The sequence below is a fragment of the Theropithecus gelada genome, chromosome 9 (assembly GCF_003255815.1).
Source record: "Theropithecus gelada isolate Dixy chromosome 9, Tgel_1.0, whole genome shotgun sequence".
Lineage (NCBI taxonomy): Eukaryota > Metazoa > Chordata > Mammalia > Primates > Cercopithecidae > Theropithecus > Theropithecus gelada.
The window spans coordinates 106,653,239-106,677,135 of record NC_037677.1 but is presented as its reverse complement, the minus strand read 5'-3'; the positions used below and the strand labels follow the sequence as shown (position 1 = coordinate 106,677,135).

General features: G+C 42.9%; 2 protein-coding genes across 8 annotated transcripts in view; one reads left to right on the top strand and one right to left on the bottom strand.

Moving 5' to 3' along the window:
• ADD3 (adducin 3) overlaps positions 1-23,897 on the bottom strand; it is a 141,700-nt gene that overhangs the window by 117,401 nt on the left and 402 nt on the right. For 2 of the 7 annotated variants that reach the window (XM_025395538.1, XM_025395542.1), the window contains exon 1: positions 12,484-12,900. The gene's annotated coding sequence lies outside the window, so the exon portion shown is untranslated. Of the gene's footprint in view, positions 1-10,326; positions 10,711-12,483; positions 12,901-23,897 lie in introns of those variants that run through there. The other 5 variants (XM_025395536.1, XM_025395541.1, XM_025395539.1 and 2 more) reach the window with 4 other exon arrangements.
• On the top strand, positions 8,615-12,692 carry LOC112631074 (basic proline-rich protein-like). The gene is made up of 4 exons (XM_025395556.1): positions 8,615-8,653; positions 10,016-10,126; positions 10,238-10,445; positions 12,554-12,692. Exons 1-4 carry the CDS (start codon positions 8,615-8,617, stop codon positions 12,673-12,675), a joined length of 480 nt encoding a protein of 159 aa, XP_025251341.1. The 3' UTR covers positions 12,676-12,692.

Below are 23,897 nucleotides of genomic sequence, written 5' to 3'. Positions count from 1 at the left end.
TCCTTGGCAGGTTTTAAAGGCTAATAAAAATAGTTACTAATTAAGTAATTATATATAACAGATACAAATATATAACAATCAAGTGTATTTTTATGGCAACAATTTCGAAGCTTCCTTTCAATTCATATTTTCAAAGTTCTTTCTTGTCTGGCTTTGACAAGCCTACTCCAGATACCTTAAACCTCCAACTGACCTATAACTAGTTCTACTACCTCTAGTTCTTTTTTTTTTTTTGAGATGGAGACTGGCTCTGTCGCCAGGCTGGAGCGCAGTGGCGCGATCTCGGCTCACTAGAACCTCCGCGGTTCAAGTGATTCTCCTGCCTCAGCCTCCCAAGTAGCTGGGACTACAGATGTGCGCCACAACGCTCAGCTAATTTTTGTATTTTTAGTAGAGATGGTTTCACCATGTTGCCCAGGATGGTCTCGATCTCTTGACCTGGTGATCCACCAGCCTCGGCCTCCCAAAGTGCTGGGATTAGAGGCGTGAGCCACCACGCCCAGCCATACTACCTCCAGTTCTACCCATGGCTGCTACTACAGAAAGATTTTGGAAAACAGGGAAAGAAAAAACAAACAAAAACCAGGAAACCACTACCATACACCAAAACAACAAAATCTACTTTGAAACAGTGAATTTACTCAAGTAGGAATCATTGCCTTAGAAAATGAGACAAAAAGCGCAGGAGAAAAAAAATCGAAGTATTCAAGTATTCTTAAAATCCTTACCTCCAGTTAGGCAAATGGTTTGTTTGCTGATTCTAAGTCCAAGCAGATTTGAACATCATTATTGTCTGCAGGAGCCATCAATAACCAACCAGACCTGCTATTGAAAGACTTCTCTCATTAAAATAATTTTCTTTACCACTTAATTTCACCACTACTCGGCTGTTTTTAATATAAGACCCAACAACTTCTTAAGGTTTCTCTTTTCCCATGCATTCCAACAAGTACTGAATTAGTTCATCATCATGTGTTTAGGCCTCCTGCTGGGAAGCATAATTAAAATTAAGCAGGCAACAATTCCACTTGGTATTAAGATCCTGTCAAATCCTCCAAATGAAGCTGGGCCTGGTTTCTCCAGGAACTGGCTGAGAGTTCTGTAAGGAAAACAGGAGCTGCTCAACTTGATGCTGGCCATTCAGTAGATGGCACTCTTCCCTTTGAGCCCAAATTAAACAGCCCCAAGAAGTATGTTCTGTTACATTCAGGTGTGACACAAAGCAGGGGTTCTCTCTTCAAAGTACTTAACTGATAGTCATAATCCCTCCTGAAATGCTGATTGGTCAAGGCAGACACTCTAAAAGAGCACAGGGACGTTTAGATTATAAGACATCAAACAATATAAAATCATCTAACTTAAGTGATTACCAATTAATCAGCTTCTCAGAGGTTATTACTATCTCAAGCAAATACACCATTCTTATTCAGGCATAAAATGTTCCTTCCCTATTATATTCTGCTATGACAGCCTTTTTGTGGCTAGTGACCAGACCCTCGGTCTATCACATGTTTTACTAAGGTATTTACTGATGGCAAAGTGCTTAGAGAACTACGATTTTATCATTATCAACATTCACCATGACAGATGAAGTAAAGGATGTATTACTTTCAGCGTTTTTAACTGAAATAAATGTGATGCCCACTTAAAAAAAAAATCAGGCCGGGCGCGGTGGCTCAAGCCTGTAATCCCAGCACTTTGGGAGGCCGAGACGGGCGGATCACGAGGTCAGGAGATCGAGACCATCCTGGCTAACACGGTGAAACCCCGTCTCTATTAAGAAATACAAAAAACTAGCCGGGCGAGGTGGCGGGCGCCTGTAGTCCCAGCTACTCTGGAGGCTGAGGCCGGAGAATGGCGTGAACCCGGGAGGCGGAGCTTGCAGTGAGCTGAGATCCGGCCACTGCAGTCCAGCCTGGGTGACAGAGCGAGACTCCGTCTCAAAAAAAAAAAAATCAAACATTCTAATACGAAAATCACTAATCTAGTTTTGCAAAACAACAAGTATTTTTAAAGTAATGAATTTCTAATTCACTGATAACGTGTACTTTACTCTAATAAATAATAGCTTCCAATTATTAAATGTTGAGTAAGGTTTGTCACACTTCTATTTTGAAAAACTTTATTTGAAATTTAAGAAGCAGACAGTTGTGGAGAAAGAAAAAAATTCCTCTTAGTGCAACCTCCAGTTGAAAGCTAAAATTTTAAGCAATCAGATAGAATTCACCTTAAAAATTCTACCTTCCCATCCTGGCCAAAATGGTGAAACCCCATCTCTACTAAAAATACAAAAAATTAGCTGGGCATGGTGGCACATGCCTGTAATCCCAGCTACTCGGGAAGTTGAGGCAGGAAAATCACTTGAACCAGGGAGTCGGAGGTTGCACTGAGCAGAGATCATGCCACTACACTCTAGCCTGGTGACAATGCGAGACTCCGTTTCAAAAAAAATTCTACTTTCCCTTAGGAAAGTGAACTCAACTCTGACAATAAAAACTGTAAAAGAAGGCCACGTGCGATGGCTCACGCCTGTAATCCCAGCACTTTGGGAGGCCGAGGCAGGTGGATCACCTAAGGTCGGGAGATCGAGACCAGCCTGACCAACATGGAGAAACCCCATCTCTACTAAAAATACAAAATGAGTCAGGCGTGGTGGCGTATGCCGGTAATCCCAGATAGGAAGGCTGAAGCAGGAGAATAGCTTGAACCCGGGAGGCAGAGGTTGTGGTGAGCTGAGAATCGCGCCATTGCACTTCAGCCTGGGCAACAATAGTAAAAAAACTCTGTCTCAAAAGAAAAAAAAAAAAAAACAATAAAAGACAGGCAAAGTAAGAGGTATACTGTTTTTACCTTTAAAAAGTTGGCTGTGGAAGGCCAGGCGCAGTGGCTCATGCCTGTAATTCCAGCACTTTGGGAGGCCAAGGCAGGCACATCACGAGGTCAGGAGATCAAGACCATCCTGGCTAATACGGTGAAACCCCATCTCTACTAAAAATACAAAAAAATTAGCCGGGCGTGGTGGCGGGCGCCTGTAGTCTCAGCTACTTGGGAAGCTGAGGCAGGAGAATGGCGTGAACCCAGGAGGTGGAGCTTGCAGTGAGCGGAGATTGCGCCACTGCACTCCAGCCTGGGAGACAGAGTGAGACTCCACCTCAAAAAAAAAAGAAAAAAAAAAATTGGCTGTGGAAATAAGGAATACGAACAATGCATCAACTTCATTGCAAATCCCTTTCTACCTCCCATTTGTGCAGCTCAGGCAATGAAGCATTCCACTCATCCAAGGCACTTATGCCCAATCACAACTCCATTTGAGTTCTGACCATTGCCCTTTTCCAATCACTTCCTTAGATATTAAAAGGCTGATCTTTTAGAATTTTTTTTGTCATGTATTAAGATAAATGAGAAGAGAAGTCACAATGTAGCTAACAATTGCTCACTCTAACTTCTTAGGGCGTAAAAGTGGAGTGTTCTTAAAAGTTCCTGGGGAGGCCCTGACTTCCAAATATGCTTCCTTAGATATAGCAAGTAAGCCTAACTATCTTCTCCAGCAGGATGAGTAAACCCATCTTTCTGCTATAGCATTTAGTCATTCTAGCAAATCGAAAGATGATAGATGAGGCCGGGCGCGGTGGCTCAAGCCTGTAATCCCAGCACTTTGGGAGGCCGAGACGGGCGGATGACGAGGTCAGGAGATCGAGACCATCCTGGCTAACACGGTGAAACCCCGTCTCTACTAAAAAATACAAAAAACTAGCCGGGCGCGGTGGCGGGCGCCTGTAGTCCCAGCTACTCGGGAGCCTGAGGCAGGAGAATGGCGGGAACCCGGGAGGCGGAGCTTGCAGTGAGCTGAGATCCGGCCACAGCACTCCAGCCTGGGCGACAGAGCGAGACTCCGTCTCAAAAAAAAAAAAAAAGAAAGATGATAGATGAGGATACTGTATGGAAAAGGAAAACGGAAATGCTGTCCTTGCTAGGGATGAGCTGAGCCATTGTGGAAGAACTGCACAGAAACACTGCTGATGGTGATGAAGACATACACCAAGTTCCCATGATACTAAAAACTCAGTACCTCTCCAACCTGATTGCTTTTACATTGTTTGAGTTCCACCTCCTCTAGCAGGTAACCAACAAACAGCCATGGGAGCAGAGTTAAACAGACTGAGTCACTCACATCAGCACTCTCCTCTTCCATTACATCTAAAAAGGTGAGCACTTCCCTTGGTGAGGGAGGGGAAAGAAATTACAAGAATAAATTTAAAGAGGTATGGGAGCTTAAAACAATAATTTCATGTATATTACCTGGAGTTAGGTTATCCTGCTTAATCCATTGCTTGCATTAACATATCTGTGATTACTGTTATTTTATTGTTTCATTAATATAGCATACTTCTTGAGACACTGGTTTTAACGACATTATGTTACTGTCCTTAAATTTCTCAGAAGTGTTTTTACCCCCTAGCTGGTTGAGGGAAATGTTTATCCTATGGAAATCGCATATGCCCACTGCACAAAAAATGAGTTTCATAACCCTAGATTAAAACCATAGCCTTGGCCGGGTGCAGTGGCTCACACCTGTAGTCCCAGCACTTCGGGTAGCCAACTGGGGAGGATCACCTGAGGGTCAGGAGTTCAAGACCAGCCTGGCCAACATGACGAAACCCCATCTCTACTAAAAATACAAAAATGAGCTGGGCATGGTGGCAGGCACCTGTAATCCCAGCTACTCAGGAGGCTGAGGCAGAACAATCACTTGAACCCAGAAGGTAGAGGCTGCAGTGAGCCGAGATCACACCACTGCCCTCCTGCCTGGATGACAGAGAGAGACTCCATCTCAAAACAAAACAAAACAAAAAAACCATAGCCTTGAAGAGATAGTCATCTTAAATGCCAGTTAATGTACTGCGTACAAACCTATCTCCTCAGGCCCATTTTCATTGAAAGAAAAAAAAAAGTAAACATAACATATGGTGCTGATGCAGATCAGTCTGACATCAAATAAAGGCTCAATTTAGATCTAACCTTATCTTAAAGATATAAACAAGGCCTGTGGCTCATGCCTGTAGTCCCAGCTACCTGGGAGGCTGAGGTGGGAGGATGGCTTGAGCCCAGGAGTTCGAGACCAGCCTGGGCAACAAAGTGAGAGCTGTCTCAAAAAGAAAAAAAAAGAAAAAAAAAAAGATAAACATATGCCAAAGCCTATACATCTTGTACAATAACGGTTCAGCTTTTAGCAGAGTTAAACTAAGCAATATTATCTTCAAGAAATAAACTTACAAGAACAGTAAGCCTTTTAAAATCAAAGATAGGTTTCATCCATTTTATACCTTTTGGTGATCATGCTACTATTATTTGGATTATGCTAGACAACTCTGAAAGCCACATTCATTCTTTAAGGTTTCTAGGATACTCTAAATTTATTCCTTCAGTGCAGTTAAGTAATGTCCTAGAAGCCTGAAAGGGATTTTTAATGCAGCTTTTCAAACATACTCAACCAAAAACAGTTTAAGGAAACAAGAGGCTCTGATTCTCATTATCTGTGCTACCATCTAATACTTTAAGTTGAATAGTACTTTTTTAATATTTAACATGTTTTCAACTGTGCAATTAATTCAATTTTGAACTTTGAGACTGGTCCAGATATTCAGCAACATTAAAATACACATGAAATAAATAAAAGATCCACAAACCGTTTTTCTCCAACACTTTTTTTCCCATATAAAGGTATTACTCTATGCATACTGTTGGTACTCAATAAATATTAATACACTAGGTGAATAATTTCTAACTTTACCTAAAAGGAAGAGAATCCCTCAAGTAGCATGGTTTGACATACACATACATACACATACACGTCCATAATTAGCTACTGCTAGAATAAAAAATAATTATATTAATCTAAGGGATAACAGACTTTTTCTTTCAAGCAACAGCCAAGGAAAGACTTCTAACCTGTATGTTTTAGAGAGGATTTTTGATACATACAATCCATTACAGTAAAAAAAATTAACAGTAAAAATTTGAGACTATCTTGGCATTTGGCCAAGAGAACTGAATCTCTGGCAGAACCTGAAAGACTTCATAACAATCTCACCTATAAATACTCTGGCATGGACCCCGAGTTCAAACTATAGAGTATTAACAAAGACACAATGTACTAAGGTACTCATTTTGAATCTCAATGACATGACAATCTATGACTGTCCAATTAATTTTAAATTGGGTTTAAATAATTTCAAATAGGTCTATGTTTAAAAGGAAGAACAGCACTCGATTAGATATTTAAAGTTTTCTTAAAAATTCAAGCTCTACATATTTAATATTTTCAAAGGACTCTGAAAAGCACTAATTATAACAAAAACAGTGTTTAGTGTGAGAAACAGATTAGTAACCTGTGTCTTCAATAAAGCTTGCACTTTGTCAATTCAACGCATGCTTGTTTTTTTTTGTTGTTTTTTTTTTGAGACGGAGTCTTGCTCTGTCGCCCAGGCTGGAGTGCAGTGGCGCGATCTTGGCTCACTGCAAGCTCCGCCTCCCGGGTTCACGCCATTCTCCTGCCTCAGTCTCCCGAGTAGCTGGGACTACAGGCGCCCGCCACCACACCCAGCTAATTTTTTGTATTTTTAGTAGAGACAAGGTTTCACCATGTTAGCCAGGATGGTCTCGATCTCCTGACCTCATGATCCACCCGCCTCAGCCTCCCAAAGTGCTGGGATTACAGGCGTGAGCCACCGTGCCCGGCATTTTTTTCCTAACATTACATTGCACTAAGTTGTCAAAGGACATATCATCCATCTACAATGATTCTAAACATTACTTAAAACAGCTCCTAATTTAGTTTATAATTAATTTGTTTGACATATCAACTACAATGGTGAAGCAGCAACACACAGTTCCTTGAGGAATGTGAATGACAAAGTATAAGCCACAAGTTAAATTTTTCCATTTACAGTTCATTTTAGGAAGCAATTCAGGTGGTATTTAGAACAAACTTAAGTTAAAAATTTATCTCAGGTTGATATGATGTTGGTAATCAGAAGGGTGATAAGGTTTACTGATTTACTGCAGAACTGGAATCTCCAATGGAAATTAGTGCCCTCTGGGCCACCTGGGGCCCTACATAGCTGGTAAGCTTAAAAAAAAAAAAAAAGACTTGGGCCGGGCGCGGTGGCTCAAGCTTGTAATCCCAGCACTTTGGGAGGCCGAGGCGGGTGGATCACGAGGTCAGGAGATCGAGACCATCCTGGCTAACATGGTGAAACTCTGTCTCTACTAAAAATACAAAAAACTAGCCGGGCATGGTGGCGGTCGCCTGTAGTCCCAGCTACTCGGAGGCTGAGGCAGGAGAATGGCGTGAACCCGGGAGGCGGAGCTTGCGGTGAGCCGAGATCGCGCCACTGCACTCCAGCCTGGGCGACACAGCGAGACTCCGTCTCAAAAAAAAAAAAAAAAAAAAAAAAGACTTTAGTATCTTTAGTAATTAGAAAGACAGCATGCTCTAGCACAAACTCCAGCACCCTAAACACATGTCATATATCAAAAGAGAATACTCTTTCAACGTCAAAAGGTGACTGTATTTAATGCAGGTTAACCATCACTCTTTAGATTTAAGCACAACTTGGTGGTATTAATACCAGAGAGAATGTGGTTAAACAAGACAAGAGCACCTGATAGTCTTGGGAATACCATGAAGACTTCTCATTGGTTTGCAATCATTTCCATGAGCTCAATAGCAACAAGGGGCAGTGGTTACATGGGCTCACTCTGGGTTCAGAACCAACCTGTGTCACCTAATATCACTACACCTTGGGAAGATACTTAACCTCTCCATCCCTCTGTTTAGTCACTGGGTTGCTGGAAGGACTAAGGAAATTAAATCATATAAAACTCTTAGTGCCTGGCACAGAGGTTAGGCACACAAATATTGGCTATCACAAACATCTGCTGAGTCTTCACATGCTGGGTAGCATGATATAACAGCCTTCAAAAAGATATGTCACTTTATATACTGATAATGATAAACACATAAAGCACTGAGTACAAACCTTATTCTAAGCACTTTACACATAACTCAGTTAAGCTAAAGTTCTGATGTGACTGTTCCCCAACACACTACACAGTTTGTTCAGAGCCGGGTTTCTATGCTTTTATGTGATTTCTTCCCTCAAACACTTCTTATACTCTGATGACATGCATACATGCCGCCCAGTACTGCTAACCAACTGCTTTGAAACGGGAAAGATCAATCAGCTAACCACCTGTAGGCTTACATGTGACAAAAACACTCAGACATGATAGCACTACTCCAGGAAGTCTCAAAACCTCAGAAGTTGGGCACCACCCTGTATCTAGGTTTTAGGATTGTGTTTAGGAGTTGGGCTGTTGCTGATGTTATGTTCTCTTGGTCTCAAAAGACATTCTGCTTTTACAAAGACCAGATCTACATTTTAAACATAATTGTGCAGAATTCACATTCATCCCAGCATAATATTGAAAAAAGGGGTGAGACAGCAAAGTGTATAATTTTCTCCCTTTCAGTCAATGCTTGAAACTTACATTCCGAAAATACAATCCTTCTATCAATGCAAACTATTTCCCAAGTGTCATATGATCAACTATGTCAAATGTTTACCAAACATTTCCTGACATCATATACGTAAAATGTAGCAATATATTGAATGTCTCATAACCAACTAAAAACGCCTTCAAATTATGTTTAACATTCAAAATAGATACACCCGTTTCTTCTTTAAAAACTATTACCAACATGCCAGCACTTCTGAGCACCTTAAGTGTTAGCACAGACTGAACTCTTCAGAAAGATGAAGAGTTAAATGTAGCGGCCTTTATTTTATCCTGGGCCTCCTTCCATAAAGTTAATCTGCTCCATTTAAGCAAAGGAAAATGAGTTATAATGCAAGGACAATATAATGGAGACTTCGATATAAAAACTTTCTACAAATGCTCCATTTATAATGTTCCAGTTATTTATAGGGATAGGTAACTTAACCCTATAAATTTTACATTGTTCGAGTTCCACCTCTAGCAGGTAACCAACAAACAGCCATGGGAGCAAATATTTATAGGGTTAAGTTAATGGGTTGGTCGTATAACTTAATTACACAAATATTTTTAACAGTCAAATATTTAACTTAAAAACGCCAAATTGCACTGTACTCTTATTTTTTTTAATCTTTAAAAACACTCTCACTAGGAGTCTTCTGAAGCCAAAATTAGGAACGTACCCGGCACTATGCAGTCAGAAGCCATTCCAAGAAAAGCTACCATTTAACACTGCTAAATCTAAAACGCTACATAATTCAACGTAAACGTGCACGCACGTGTATGTAGCTAGTCCCATACCCCAGAATCTTATCAATTCCTTCCCCAAACTTGCATATAATCCTCCCTCAAAGCCTCTTGGTTAAGTTAAATTCCTTAACACTCTACCAGGTTAATTGCAACAGCACATGTGCCAAGGAAATTAGTGGTTTTCCTTGCGCTCCCATTTTCAACGGGCACCTACTTGCAATTAAATCTCTGCAACAAAAAAGTTCACCTGAGGCCGTTCTTGCCATTTTAAAAGAGGCCCAGATTATGCTACCTGTCTGTGGTCTTGCCTGAGCTATAATAGCATACCTCCAAAGAGGCTGGACGTGCCCCAAACACCGGCACACCAGACCTGCTGCCAACTTTGCTTGTCACCCCTAGCAGAAAGCTCAACCTAACATGTATACGTTTGTAGGGGTGGCGTGTTTGTGTGTATGTATGTCTGTGTCGGGGGGTGGGGAAGCGGATTACAGGAGAAAGGTGACTGAACACTTTCAACTTGTAACAGAAGTTGTGTTTGTTTTTAATGAGGAGAAAAAAACTAAAACCAACATTCTCTCTTTCCTCCACCTTTTTTCCAAGTGCAGGAACCTCCCACTCCCCTGGAGTGCACCTTCAGGGCTTAAGGTCCCCGGGGTCACCTAAGCTATCAGCTAGCATCTGATTTTAGCACTCCTCGCCTTCCTAGGAAAAACTAGAGGACGCGCAAAGCGTCGGGCCCACACAGCGGCGCCGCAGGCCGCGCACCGCCGCCCCCAGCCCCTCCCCCGCAGGTACGCTCCCCGCCGGCCTGTCGGAGGTCCCCACTCCCACCCCGGAAAAGGGTTCACTTGAGGCCGCAGAGACAGCCAATGAGAAGTCCCCTCGGCCCCGCCAGCCGCCGCTCCCACCCCCGCGCGACCCCCGGTAGCGTCCCCGCTGCCAGCCCCCGCGCGGGTGCCCGCGTCCCGGCCTGGAGGAGAGGCGGGACGACGGCGCCTCCTCTCCCCGCAGGATTACCTCGCAGCGCGCAGCCGGCTTTGTGTTTCCCCTCCCTCCTTCTCCGCAGCCGCCCGGGCTGCAGCAGCCGCCGGATCCACCGCTGCCGCCGCCTCTTAAGCGCCGCAGAGCCCCAAAGGGTAGGGCGGGAGAAGGGGAGGGGGCTTGAGGAGGGAGGGACCTGGACGCCTAGCCCTGTGCAGCAGGAAGCGGCGACACCTGGGATGCCGACGCCTCTAGCTCTTGCTCTGTGTTTTTAAAAAAATCTAATTTAAACCCCTCTTCTTTCCCTCCCGCCCCTCACACTAGCGACCGTTACGGGCTGGCGGCTGGCGCTCTGGCGGGACTAGCCGAGCGCCCCTCGAGCGTCCCTTGGTCCCGCCCCCTAACGCCCCGCCCCTAGTTCCCCAAGCACCCTTCCCGGTCACGCCCCCAAGGTCCGCCCCTCGCAGCCCCCGACGCCTCTGGCCCCGCCTCTCAGACTCCGTAGCGTCCCGGCCCCGCCTCCTCAAGGCTTCTCCTCTGGCAGCCCCGAGCTCTCTCTGGCCCCGCCCCGAGCACCCCTCGAGAGCCCTGGCCCCGCCCCCGCAGCTCCCTCGGCTCCCTCAAGCGCTAAGTCCGTGAAGCCGCGGCGGTGGGGGCCTGCAGGCCCGGCAGTCGGGAGGGCCTGGTTCGGGGCGGCTGCCTGGCGCCTCTTCAACGTCCTCCTCCGGCTGTGCAGCTCGAATCCACAGCGTCCCCGGAGGGCCAGAGGGGGAAACGACCCCGACAGAAATCCGACCGCGAAGGGGAGGAGGGGCGCCTCGGAAATGTCTCCCGCCTGAAATGAGCGAGCCCCCCACTCCTACTCCCGAGGCTGAGCCGCCGCTTTGAGTCAGCCTCGGCCGCCCACACTGGCTGCTGGGGCTTTAGGGGAAAGCCACTGCAAAGGTTCAACCTCCGCACGCCCCCCCGTGGGGCCTGGACTTTGCTCTCAGCACAGCTGCCTTCGCGGGCGCCTAGTCCCCACAACCCCTGCTTCACCTCCACACGGGGGGAGGGCAGGGGCTCTCGCTTCTGCTCCATTTGGACCCCTCGAGAGTCTTCACTCCCACTTTGGCTCCCGGCCTCTGAACCTTATGAGAGCTCACTTCTTTGAGGCGAGAAGTCGAGGCATCGCCAAGAACCTTCAAAATGAATGCGGGGCCGGGCAAACTTTGCAACACGCAATTGCAGGGCTGTGGATCCATCCACAGGTGACACCGGGCCGCCCACCCCCGTCGCCCAGACATGTTTCTCACCTCAACCTATTCTCGAAATAGACCTCCCAGCGGTGCACACTTTTCTCTGCCACCCACGACTTCCACGTCCCTCCTGCGCCAGTACACTTGCAAGCACACCCCTCCGAGCGCCATTCTAGTGATTCACGGTCCCTTGGGCCAACCCCACCCTAACACACACAGCAAACTTCATTCCCCACCCTTATCTCCCTTCGTTTCCAAGGCACTGGCGACAATCCACTTCATTTCCTTTCCTCATCTGCAGACTCGTCCCCCTCAAATACCTCACGCCATCCCCCTCATCTTCATCCCCTCCCTCCTCCCTAAAAATGTGCTAATTAAAATGTAGTTTCCTCTTCCCACATATGAAGTGTGGAAAATGAATCTTGTCTTGGCACAAACTGTGATGTATTTATCGTTTTCTCTCTCCACTGGACTAAGGCTGTAGAAATTTTAGTCTACCACCATCTCCCATTTGCTCAAAAATCCAACCATGCCTTATTATTTTTAAATACTCTTAACGAATCGTGGGGAAGTCTTCCTAGTTTGGGGGAGAAAATTGTTTAGAAGATGCTCAGCCTGACATATTATTTGGCATTTAAAAATATCTGCAGTATTTGAGAGAGATATTGGGAGTGGCTGGATATTTTCTTGCATTTAAAAAGCAAAAAAAAAAAAAAATGAAAAGCTTTGCATGCATCAAGGTTAGCCTTTTTATGAATAGCAAAAAAAGTATCCTAAGGGCACCTATCAGAATATAGTCCCCACTATATTTTGCCAGTCACAAATCTAGACACCCCCACCACCACCAAAGGAAGACAAATTAACAAAATCCATTTTAAGCATGTCTGGTGAACAGTCTTTTCCATGATCATTCCTTTTCTAACAGTTTCTGGACAAAATAGATAGATCTCCTTACCCACCGAAGATCCAAAGCTTCCTTCTAACCAGGGTAGTAGACGTACGTGTCTGTGTCTTCTGTTCTCTAGGTGTGGATTCTGCAATGCTGCACAGAAAGCCACTGCAGCCTCAGACCAACAGCAGCAGCAGCAGCGGCGGCGGCAGCAGCAGCAACAGCAGCATTAGCAGCAGCAGCTTCTCTCAATGCTGAGTAGTAAAGTGTTTGACTTAGTAGACTCTACAATTACCATTAGGCGCTTGCTTATAAGAGAGGAGGCGGAATCTTTCTTAAAGGAATGGGTTTTGTTTTTCCTCTCTAGTATTGCTTCCTAAGAGGCAGAGAGGGTGGAATCAGAGAGTTTTGTGGACTGAGTAAATCAGTACAGCTGTGGGAGGTCAAGGTTAAAAATAACTGGGTGATTGAGGAATGGAGGCAGTGATTTTAGTGTAAGTCAATGAAATGTTAGAAGCACCAGTTTTAAAGAGCCCTGCTAATTTCAAATATTGGGGTTAGTGGCAAAATAAAGTTGTATGCCTTGAAACTGATTAGTAATTTGTGCAAATATTTAATTTTCAATAATTGTACTAAAATAATAACTATATAAAGGAAAGTTATTTAGTATTTAATACAAGAATAAAAAGAAAAATGAAGTAAAACTCATTTATGTGACTAGAAGCAATGGATTCAAGTCCTACCTATAAGCATACTTGGAATTTCAGTGAATACCAGTATTAGAAAATATATTATTGACAGATTTCAATGTGTGCTCATGTGTTATAAAAATTACAATATTACGTATTGAAAAAACAAAATATATCTAAAATAATTTTTGGATAATAGCACAGTATTGTGCTATTTCAGTGGCAATTCAAAAGTCAGCAAAATTAAGAAACACAAGTGGATTGACTGACTCTAAGCGCATATGAATCTACTATTTACACTATTAAAATGTGTCGTGTCCATATGAGAATCTGCATTATAACCTTACGTTTTTTCTTTATAATATTATTTGATTTAAGCACTGACCAGCTATGTTTTTTTCTAAGTAAATGAAGAGGTGTGATCTCAAAATATGAATAGAAAAAAATACAGAAAATATTCTGCCATTGATTTTCTTTGCACAGCTTTTGTTAATTATGGACCCGTGTGATCTTGAACAAGTAAGTAACCTTATTCGGTTCTTAGTTCTCTATTTTGTTTTTTTTTTTTTTTTTGAGACGGAGTCTGGCTCTGTCGCCCGGGCTGGAGTGCAGTGGCCGGATCTCAGCTCACTGCAAGCTCCGCCTCCCGGGTTTACGCCATTCTCCTGGCTCAGCCTCCCGAGTAGCTGGGACTACAGGCGCCCGCCACCTCGCCCGGCTAGTTTTTTGTATTTTTTAGTAGAGACGGGGTTTCACCGTGTTAGCCAGGATGGTCTCGATCTCCTGACCTCGTGATCCACCCGTCTCGGCCTCCCAAAGTGCTGGGATTACAGGCTTGAGCCACCGCGCCCGGCCAGTTCTCTATTTTGTAAAGTGAGGAAGTTGGATTGAAATTTTCCAGGGTCTGGCTGGAAAATTAGAGCTTACCTACTCCAACCCTGTTGTTTTACATTTAGAAAACATGGAAACCTAGAGAAACAAAATGGGGACAGTGTTAGGGACAGAACTAGGATTAATTATGAGTCTCCACTCTTCACACACAGAAGGCAAATAAACTATGCATGAACATACACAGTTTCATATACCCACTCTGGGGGCTGAGCAGGACCTGTCACAACAAAAACAAGTAGTTTCAGGCCAGGCGTGGTGGCTCACACCTGTAATCCCAGCATTTTGGGAGGCTGACATAGACCCATCACTTGAGGTCAGGAGTTCGAGACCAGTCTGGCCAACGTGGTGAAATCCCATCTCTACTAAAAATACAAAAATTAGCTGGGCATAGTGGTAGGTGCCTGTAATCCCAGATACTCGGGAGGTTGAGGCAGGAGAATCACTTGAACCTGGGAGGCAGAGGTTGCAGTGAGCCGAGATTGTACCACTGCACTCCAGCCTGGGCAACAGAGCAAGACTCTGTCTCAAAAGACAAAACAACAACAAGTAGTTGTAGTCACTGATACTATTTATGTACGTATAAACTAAAGGAATATATCAAACAACTACTTATAATGTAAGTATGAGCGAATTTTGCCTTCAAATTTGGAGATGTTTATATTAGAAAGTGAAGAAACCTGTCCAGGGGGATGTTGAGAGAAAAAAAAATGACCTTTGGGGAAACCCATAACCCATTAGCAAACTCATGCTTGTCTTCTATTCAAATGACAGGGCCTTCAGCTACTCTGGTGGTCGTTTCCTTGCATCCATGGGTGCCTCTGTTTCCGTTGTCTACATCTGCAAGCATGCCTGCCAAGAGGAATGCTTCATTTTGGAGTCAGGCAGGGGAAAGTATTGTAGCGACTTATTTCTGGCCTTTAGAGATGCTTTCTGGATATTGAAAACTTTGGGCTAGACACTAACGTTTTGCCCTTAAATCTTCACTCAGTATGCCTGGTAAAGAGCCTGGTACTAACCTAAACCCAGTCTACCTAGTTTCAAGGAAGCATTAGAGTTAAAAATCTGTATTATGTTGTATGACACAGCAAACTTGGTTTTTTGTGTACCTGGCAGGAACTTTATCACCTTGGTGTTTTTTTTTTTTTTTTTTAGTCTCGCTCTGTTGCCCAGGCTGGAGTGCAGTGGCGCGATGTCAGTTCACTGCAATCTCTGCCTGCTGGGTTCAAGCAATTCTCCTGCCTCAGCCTCCTGTGTAGCTGGGACTACAGGCACATGCCACCATGCCCAGCTAATTTTATGTATTTTTAGTAGACACAAGGTTTCACCGTGTAAGCCAGGATGGTCTCGATCTCCTGACCTTGTGATCCGCCTGCCTCGGCCTCCCAAAGTGCTGGGATTACAGGTGTGAGCCACCGCACTCAGCCTCAATTTTTTTTTTTTTAATGCCTCCGACAGGGAGAGACTTAAAAGAAATTAGTTGCCCAGTTTGCTTCATCTGTTTTTGTTTTCCTTGCCTCTCTGCAAGGAGGGCTTTTTATTTCATCTACCAGGTGGTATTGAACAATGAATAAAACAGTGATTATTTGTATAATTCAAAGCATTCCTCCACACCCTCTCCCCACAAATTGAATGCATTTCTTTACCTCTTCCCAAAGTGCTCAGCAGTCTCTTATATAAAGGCACTTAATAGATACTTTAAAAAATGAATACACGATTTAATGAATGAATTGCTCCCAACATATCCAGAAACTGATTACAAAGTATTTTTGTTTGTTTTTAATTTGCATTGTCCAAAACAACTGACTCCATTCTCTACCTCCCTTTACTAACACAGTCATGATCTAAAAGAAACAATCTCTTTTCTGTAGAGCTCTTTAGACATGCCTGATTTGTATTCTCCAATTAAATTGTAGCCACAAATCTCAACAGGAACTCTGCGTAGATCAAGCAGTAGCAGAGGCACTTTCTGCCAAGAAAACACAGGCTTCAGTTTCAAAATTCTGGTGTTCCAGTTCTAGATGTAACACCAACTGGTTATGTGACCTTAAACAAGTTTCTCGACATGCTTGTGTCTCAGTTTAGCTATCTTTTAAGTGGTGGCGGTGGTGGATTATAAAACCTGCTGTACCTACTTCATAGGGTTGTTGTGAAGTTCAAATGAGATAATAAATGTAAAAATGCTTTGAACTTTTCAAAGCACTATGTAAATATAAAGTATTATTATAGGCAAATGTATTTAAAATCAATTATCTAGTTCAAGGGACTTTACCCTAAACAACCTGTTTTACTACTTGTTTCAGAAAGCAAACAGGTTTATCTTTCTTTCTTCCTCTTTCTAAACACACACACACACACACACACACACACACACACACACACACACACCCCCTTACTGTTACCAATTTAACAACTTCTCAGCTTTGAGAATTTTCCCTTGGGTTGGGAAATAGGCATATGCCATTTGAATATGAAGAGCCAAGAATTTATAGAATCGTCTCCCTATCCCACCCCTCAGAATTTACCTTTTTAAAGCTCTCAGACAGAAAAGTAAACTTAATGAAGCACAACAGCCTTTTCAAACTATGTAATGTTATGTATTTAATCAGTGGAGTTAGATGAGCCATTCATTTGAAACTTGGCCATGCTACATACATTTTGATCACCCTTTTATGCCAAGCCAGTCTGGAAAGTACTTGGGGAACAAGGCAGGGAGGACTGACATGGAATTCATGCTAATGAGTTCTTCATTCCCCAAGGAGATATAATCAAGGCAATATTCAAGGATTCATCAACATATTTTGTTGGTACTATGTGACCTATATGGTTTATTTTAAAGGAATTAACCTCAGCTAAATATCTGAAAGATCTTTATACAACTGTTTAAGTAATCAAGCCTGATAAATTTCTGAAACTTTAATGAAATATCACCCTTTAGGGTCCTCTTTTTTTTAAGTGTTTATTCTCATTTATTCATTTTCTATTTGGTAACTTAAAATCATCATGGCTAAATAAATATGCAAACAACTGCTACAAATAAGAAACTCCTAATGGTAGGCCCACTCATATATAGGACATAAAAACTCACATGAACTCAACTTAAGAGTCACTAGTTTCCAGCTGGGCGCGGTGGCTCTCGCCTGTAATCCCAGCACTTTGGGAGGCCAAGGTGGGCGGATCACAAGGTCAGGAGATCAAGACCATCCTGGCTAACATGGTGAAACCCCCTCTCTACTAAAAATACAAAAAAATTAGCCGGGTGCGGTGGCGGCACCTGTAGTCCCAGCTACTCGAGAGGCTGATGCAGGAGAATGGCATGAACCCCAGAGGCGGAGCTTGCAGTGAGCCGAGATTGTGCCACTGCACTCCAGCCTGGATGACAGAGCGAGACTCCATCTCAGAAAAAAAAAGAGTCACTAGTTTCTTTTTGTTTGTGTTTGAGACAGAGTCTTGACTATGACCTCCGCCTCCTGGGTTCAAGCGTTTCTCCTGCCTCAGCCTCCTGAGTAGCTGGGATTACAGGTGCCTGCCACCATACCTGGCTAATTTTTGTATTTTTAGTAGAGACGAGGTTTCACCATGTTGGCCAGGGTGGTCTTGAACTCCTGGCCTCAGGCGATCTGCCTGCCTCAGCCTCCCAAAGTGCTGGGACTATAGGGGTGAGCCACCACACCCAGCCAAGAATCACTAGGTTTCTATGTAGAAAAACTTTAAAATGAATGCAAAGAATGCAATTGCTATGTGAAACCTAAAATACATTAGTTGCATATACGTCTTTTCATCACACGGTCATATGCCTTCACACTTCAGCTACGAATCTCTGGTATATTACATGATCTTAAAACCAGGTGTTTTACTCCTTTTGACAGTATTTCTAGAAAGTAATCAAGAACTACCTCCACTAGAACCATTTGGAGTGTTTCCTAAAATACTGATTCATAGGCTCTACTCCAAATTTACTGAATTAAGTATTTTAGGATGAGTCCCTGGGTTGAGACTTTTCTTTTTTTAATCTGAATAAAGAAGAGGATTGAGGACTTTTTAAGCACCCCAAGTGATTCTCATGTACCACCAGTTTGATCACAGCTATCCTATAGAAACAATGCACTGTGTAGACAGAATTTCAGAGACATGAGTGAAATGTGGATGGCCCCCTTTTCATTATGTGAAAGAGATTCAGATAAGGACAAAACTGGCTACACCTTTTCTGCTGCATAAATGTGTGTAAAATATTTGACCTGAGTCCTAGTATCTTTTTTCTTTTTTCTTTTCTTTTTTTTTTTTTTTTTTTTTTTTGAGACAGGGTCTTACTCTGTCTCCCAGGCTGGAGTGCAGTGGTGTGATTTCAGCTCACCACAGCTTCAATCTTCCAGGCTCAAGCGATCCTCCCACCTCAGCCTTCCTGGTAGCTGGGACTACAGGTGTGGATCTATGTAGTCTGACTAACTTTTGTGTTTTTTGTGGAGACAGGGTTTTGCCATGTTACCCAGGCTGGTCTTGGACTACTGGGCTCAAGTGACCCACCCACCTTGGCTTCCCAAAGTGCTGGGACTACAGGTGTGAGCCAACATACCCAGCCCCTGGTATCTTAATCTGTAATATAATACCTGTTTGACATTGTTGTGAGGATTAAATGATGTAACATGTGGAGAGCTTCTAATGCCTGACACCGTATGGAATTTAAATATGTGTTTATTTTCTCACTCCTTGTTCAAAAATTAGTTTCCAGGTGCATTCTTCTTGTCTAGTGATCTTAGTATGTTTGGTAGAGTAATGTGAACTAGTAATTTAATGATAGCTAAAATTCTGAGTTCTTAAAATATACCAGTACTGAATGTCTTGTATGTGTTACTTCTTTTTTTTTTTTTTGAGATGGAGTCTCCCTCTGTCGCCCAGGCCCAGGCTGGAGTGCAGTGGTGCAATCTCGGCTCACTGCAAGCTCCGCCTCCCGGGTTCACGCCATTCTCCTGCCTCAGCCTCCCGTGTAGCTGGGACTACAGGTGCCTGCCACTACACCCGGCTAATTTTTTTGTATTTTTAGTAGAGACAGGGTTTCACCGTGTTAGCCAGGATGGTCTCAATCTCCTGACCTCGTGATCTGCCCATCTTGGCCTCCCAAAGTACTGGGATTACAGGCGTGAGCCACCGCACCCGGCTCTATGTGTTATTTCATCTCATACCTACAATAACCCTTAAAGGTAGATACTACTGTATTATTATCTTCATTGTACAGACTAAGGAACTGAGCCTTGGCGAGGATAAGTAACTTGCCCAGGATCTCAAAGCATAGAATTAACACTGCTGGGGTTCAAACCCAGGCTTTCTGACTCCAGAGCCTAACAGTTCATCATGCTGTATGTTCTGTACATTCTCTAAGTGCTTAGATTCTAAAATATGAGCCAGTTTCTTGGGAAGAGTAAGCAACTGCAAAAGTGGAGTTTATAAACATAACTGAAATATTGACAAATGAATGTCATAATTTCCCTATTTTAGAAGCCTTTACTAGTTGCTCGTAACAGAGTGTGGCACATAGTAGGTGCTCAAAAGTACTTGCTGAATGAATGAATGGAAGGGACAGGTTGCATCAGCACACTATTTAAGCAGCTGACAGATCCAAACTCAAGTTTTCACACAAAAATTGCAGACTGAATTGATCTGATTTTTCAGACCAGCTTATATTCTGACATAATGCAAATCACTAACTCTCAGAGCTATAAATCATCTTATTATTTACAGCAGATAGTTCTTGAGCATGTGTTATGAACAGCACACTAGTCTGGTAGTGGAAGGATTATTTTTAAAAACCTTAAGATGCCAGGTGCAGTGACTCACGCCTGTAATCCCAACACTTTGGGAGGCTAAGGCGGGCAGATCACCTGAGGTCAGGAGTTCAAGACCAGCCTGGCCAACATGGTGAAACCCCGTCTCTACTAAAAATACAAAAATTAGCTGGGCATGATAGTGCATGCCTGTAACTCCAGCTACTTGGGAGACTGAGGAAGGGGAATCGCTTGAATCCAGGAGGCGGAGGTTGCAGTGAGCCGAGATCGCACCATTGTACTCCAGCCGGGGTGTCAAAGTGAGACTCTTTCTAAAAAAAAAAAAAAAAAAAAAAAAACCTTAGGACATAACTTATGGCCTCAATATCTAGCTGGGAAATGAAACGCAAATATATGAAACAACTAGATTGCAGAATTATTTCATATAACAAATGTAAAGCTCCTAGGAAATGCTAAATGTTCAATAAATAACTGCCTTCTTATCAATATTTTTATTTTAATAATTAAGATATAATGATAGTTTTATCAATAATGAGGAGAAATAATATTTGTTATAGCTACGATTTAAAGAGTGATTATGTGCCAAGCACTATGCTTGAAGTTTATGATACATTTAATCGTGATATCAGTCCCACTAAATCAGTATCATTTATCCTATTTTTCAAATGAGGAAACTGAGGCTCAGAGAGGTTAAATAATTTGCCCAAGGCACATATTTTGTAAGTATAATATACCAGAGTCAGGGAATAAGAGAATCCAAAAGGAATCACGGAAGATAGAGATCAATTCCTGCTGGAGAAAACAGGGAGGATGTCTGTGAGTCGGAAGAGCAGAACTTTGATGGAGAAAAGAGGAGGAGGAGGCCTTTAGGTGATGGCAGTGGCAGGAGGAAGTGTATGTATGTGAGCTTTCTGAGACAGGTCCCACAGTGCTTTGCTCAGGGTCATGCTCATTATGAATGCACAACTTAGGTCTCTTCATTGAACACGGACAGCAAAATATAAAGTGTGTTGGTAGAACAGCAAACAAATCTGTTTGCCTGGAGTAGAGAGTTTGTGTAGGGCAAATTTAGAACGTACGTAGTCCCCAAACCCTGAAACACCCAGCCTTCATTTACTGAGAGCTTGTTTAAAGTCGCCCCACTTCCAGTTACTGTCCATTAATTCCCTCAGTTATTTTCACTCATTAAGGCAATAGTATTCGTTGAACTCCTGCTATGTGCCAGGCACTCTTCTGAGTGGTAGAGACAAAGCAGTGAACAAAATGGACTGGATAAAAATCCCTGTATTCATGAAGCTTTGATTGTACTGAGAAAACAACAGATGTTAACATGTAAACAAATCAATAAATAAGGTGATTTCAGATGCTAAATGCTAAGAAGAAAGTAAAATAGGCCATTGACAATGACTGGGGGGCAGGGGGTTACTGCTTTAGTTAGGATGGATGAAGAAGTTGTCTTTGAGGATATGACATTTGAGCTGAGACCTGAATGATCTGTAGTTGGCAGCTGGAGAGACAGGTAAGTTCAAAGGTCATGAGGCAGGAACAAGTTTGGTATGACTGAGGGATTGAGGGAAAGGCATGGTGGTCGAACACGGTGACTGAGGGAGAGAGGCCCAAGACAGGAGAGCTGGGTGGGGGCCGGATCATGTGGGTCTGGCAGATCACGGTGAGGAGTTTGACTATCAGAAGGTTTTAAGCAAAGGAAGGCTACAGTCTCGTTTGCATTTTTGAAATTTCCTGGCTGCTATGTGCAGAATGAACACTAGAGAGATGTGACTAGGGACTGGGAAGCTAGTTAGGAAGACATTAAAGTCATCCCGACAAGAGGAAATGGGGTCTGGTTGTAGGGGTAGCTGTGGAGAAGAGAAGTGAAAGGTCTTGCGTATATTTTAGAGACTTCTTGATGGAGTACATGAGGTGAGTGCAGAAAAGGAGAGAAAGAGAGGACTCAATCCAGAGTGATCTCCAAAGCCTTTGACCTTAGTGTCTTGGGGGATGGTGGTACCATTATCTGAGACAGAGAAGACTTGAGAAGAAGTAGTATAACAGAAAAAAGTGAGCCCTTGCGCTAAGTTTGAGATTACCCTCTTTCTTCAGAGTACAAACTCCACTCTATAATTATTTTGTTAATTAATTTTGTTGTACTTATTTATCATTAATTTCCTCCCCATAGGAATCTTCAAAAGAGCAAGAACTTTATCTTGTTCATTGTTGTATTCCCTAGTACAGTCTAGAGTCTAGAACATTGATTGTCACAGAGTATATACCCAATAAATATTGGGATTTGTTGAGACTGGTTCAGTAGTTCTCAAATTTTAGTGTGCATGAAAACCACCTGGGTTGAGATGATTATTAAAAGTTTAGCATCAGCCCCCATCTTAACCCCTCCCTATCAAAACTGTTCTGTAGTAGGTCTGGTGTTGCACTCTGGAAACTGCATATTTAACCAGCACTGTAGGTATGCAGTGGACTACAAGCTAAAGCAGTAGTTTAGACGTATCAGTGTTCATTCAAATATTTGCCTTAGAAACTATATTTCAGTGGCATCTGTGTAAAAGACCACAAAGCATGGCTTTAAGAATTCAATGGAGTTCCCAAATATAGTCAGATCATACAATGTGATTTAAAAGCTTTTGGGAGAAAAGCAGCGAAAGAATCCTAGAGTCCCTTCTGTCTCATTTGACTTATAGACTGTCGTTGTGAAGGGATCCTTCAGAAGGATTCACCATTGAAGAAAAATGGCTACCTAAGTGCAGGGATTTCAAGAGCAGCAACAGCCTTCTCTGACCATATCTCCAAAGTATCCCTATTTACAGTTCTGTGAAATTCCTTTACTTAGTGATTATAGTCAATGTATGTTTTTGTTTGCACAGCACTCCTTCCCTTTTCCAGTAAGAGTGCCCCAATATTCCTTTGGAGCCTTTTTTCACCTCATTGCTGCAGCTTGGCACCCCGCCCTTTTCTGAGATAGGGGTTGACCCCATGCTGAACCAAACAGATAATCTCTCCCTAGCATTTGAATCTTGAGTAGTAACACAAAGATTTAAGATCAGAATTCCACTCAAAGGAGGTCCTGGAAGAAAATGAGATTAGATACTGCTACAAAGACCTCATAAAACCCACTTAGCTCCCGTCTTTACAAGACCTGATTCTTCAGCTTTCTCTTCAATTCTGTGAGCTCTGTGCCTTATTCTTCCAATAAATTCCTGCTTTGCTTAAGTTAGAGTGACCTCAGTTGTTTGAAATATAATCTATGGCATAGCAATAAAAACCTTGTGATCTACAATTAGAAGCAAAGCTTTCAAAACAAATCCTTCCTGGGAGTAGTAACACATTAACCTAAATTCTCACTACAGTGTAAATGTATGATCGCAGAGCCTGAACAGCACAATTCATTGAGGCAGAAGAGAGTGAAGAGTTCCATGGCTTGACATCAGTCCCACCACTGAGGTAGGAAGGAAAGTTTACACATGATTTAAATACCTTGCTGCAAACTCTCTACACTTTTATTTCATAGTTTCTACTAAGCCCTCCCAGATACTGCATTTCTACCTTCAGACTAAACTTTCAGAGCAAGGCTTTCCAAAGCAGGGCATAATTACTAGGACACATAAACCTAAGACATTAATTTATGAACATGAGAATTCATAACATTAAATTTAGTTCTCATTTCCTTCTCTGGCCCCAGGGGAAAAAGAGGAACATCCTGTCCTTTTAATCATTTGAATTAAATCCTAGTCATTTGTTGACCTTCCTCCTTCCCCCATTTTTTTTTTTTTTCTTTGAGATGGAGTTTTACTCTTGTTGCCCAGGCTGGAGTGCAATGGCACGATCTCAGCTCACCACAACCTCCACCTCCCAGGTTCAAGTGAATCTCCTGCCTCAGCCTCCCTAGTAGCTGGGATTACAGGCATGTGCCACCACGACCAGCTAATTTTGTATTTTCAGTAGAGACGGGGTTTCTCCATGTTGGTCAGGCTGGTCTTGAACTCCCAACCTCAGGTGATCCACCCACCTCGGCCTCCCAAAGTGCTGGGACTACAGGCATGAGCCACCATGCCCGGCCTTTCCCCCATTTTTTTTTTTTTTTTTTTTTTTTTTTTTTTTTTTTTTTTTTTTT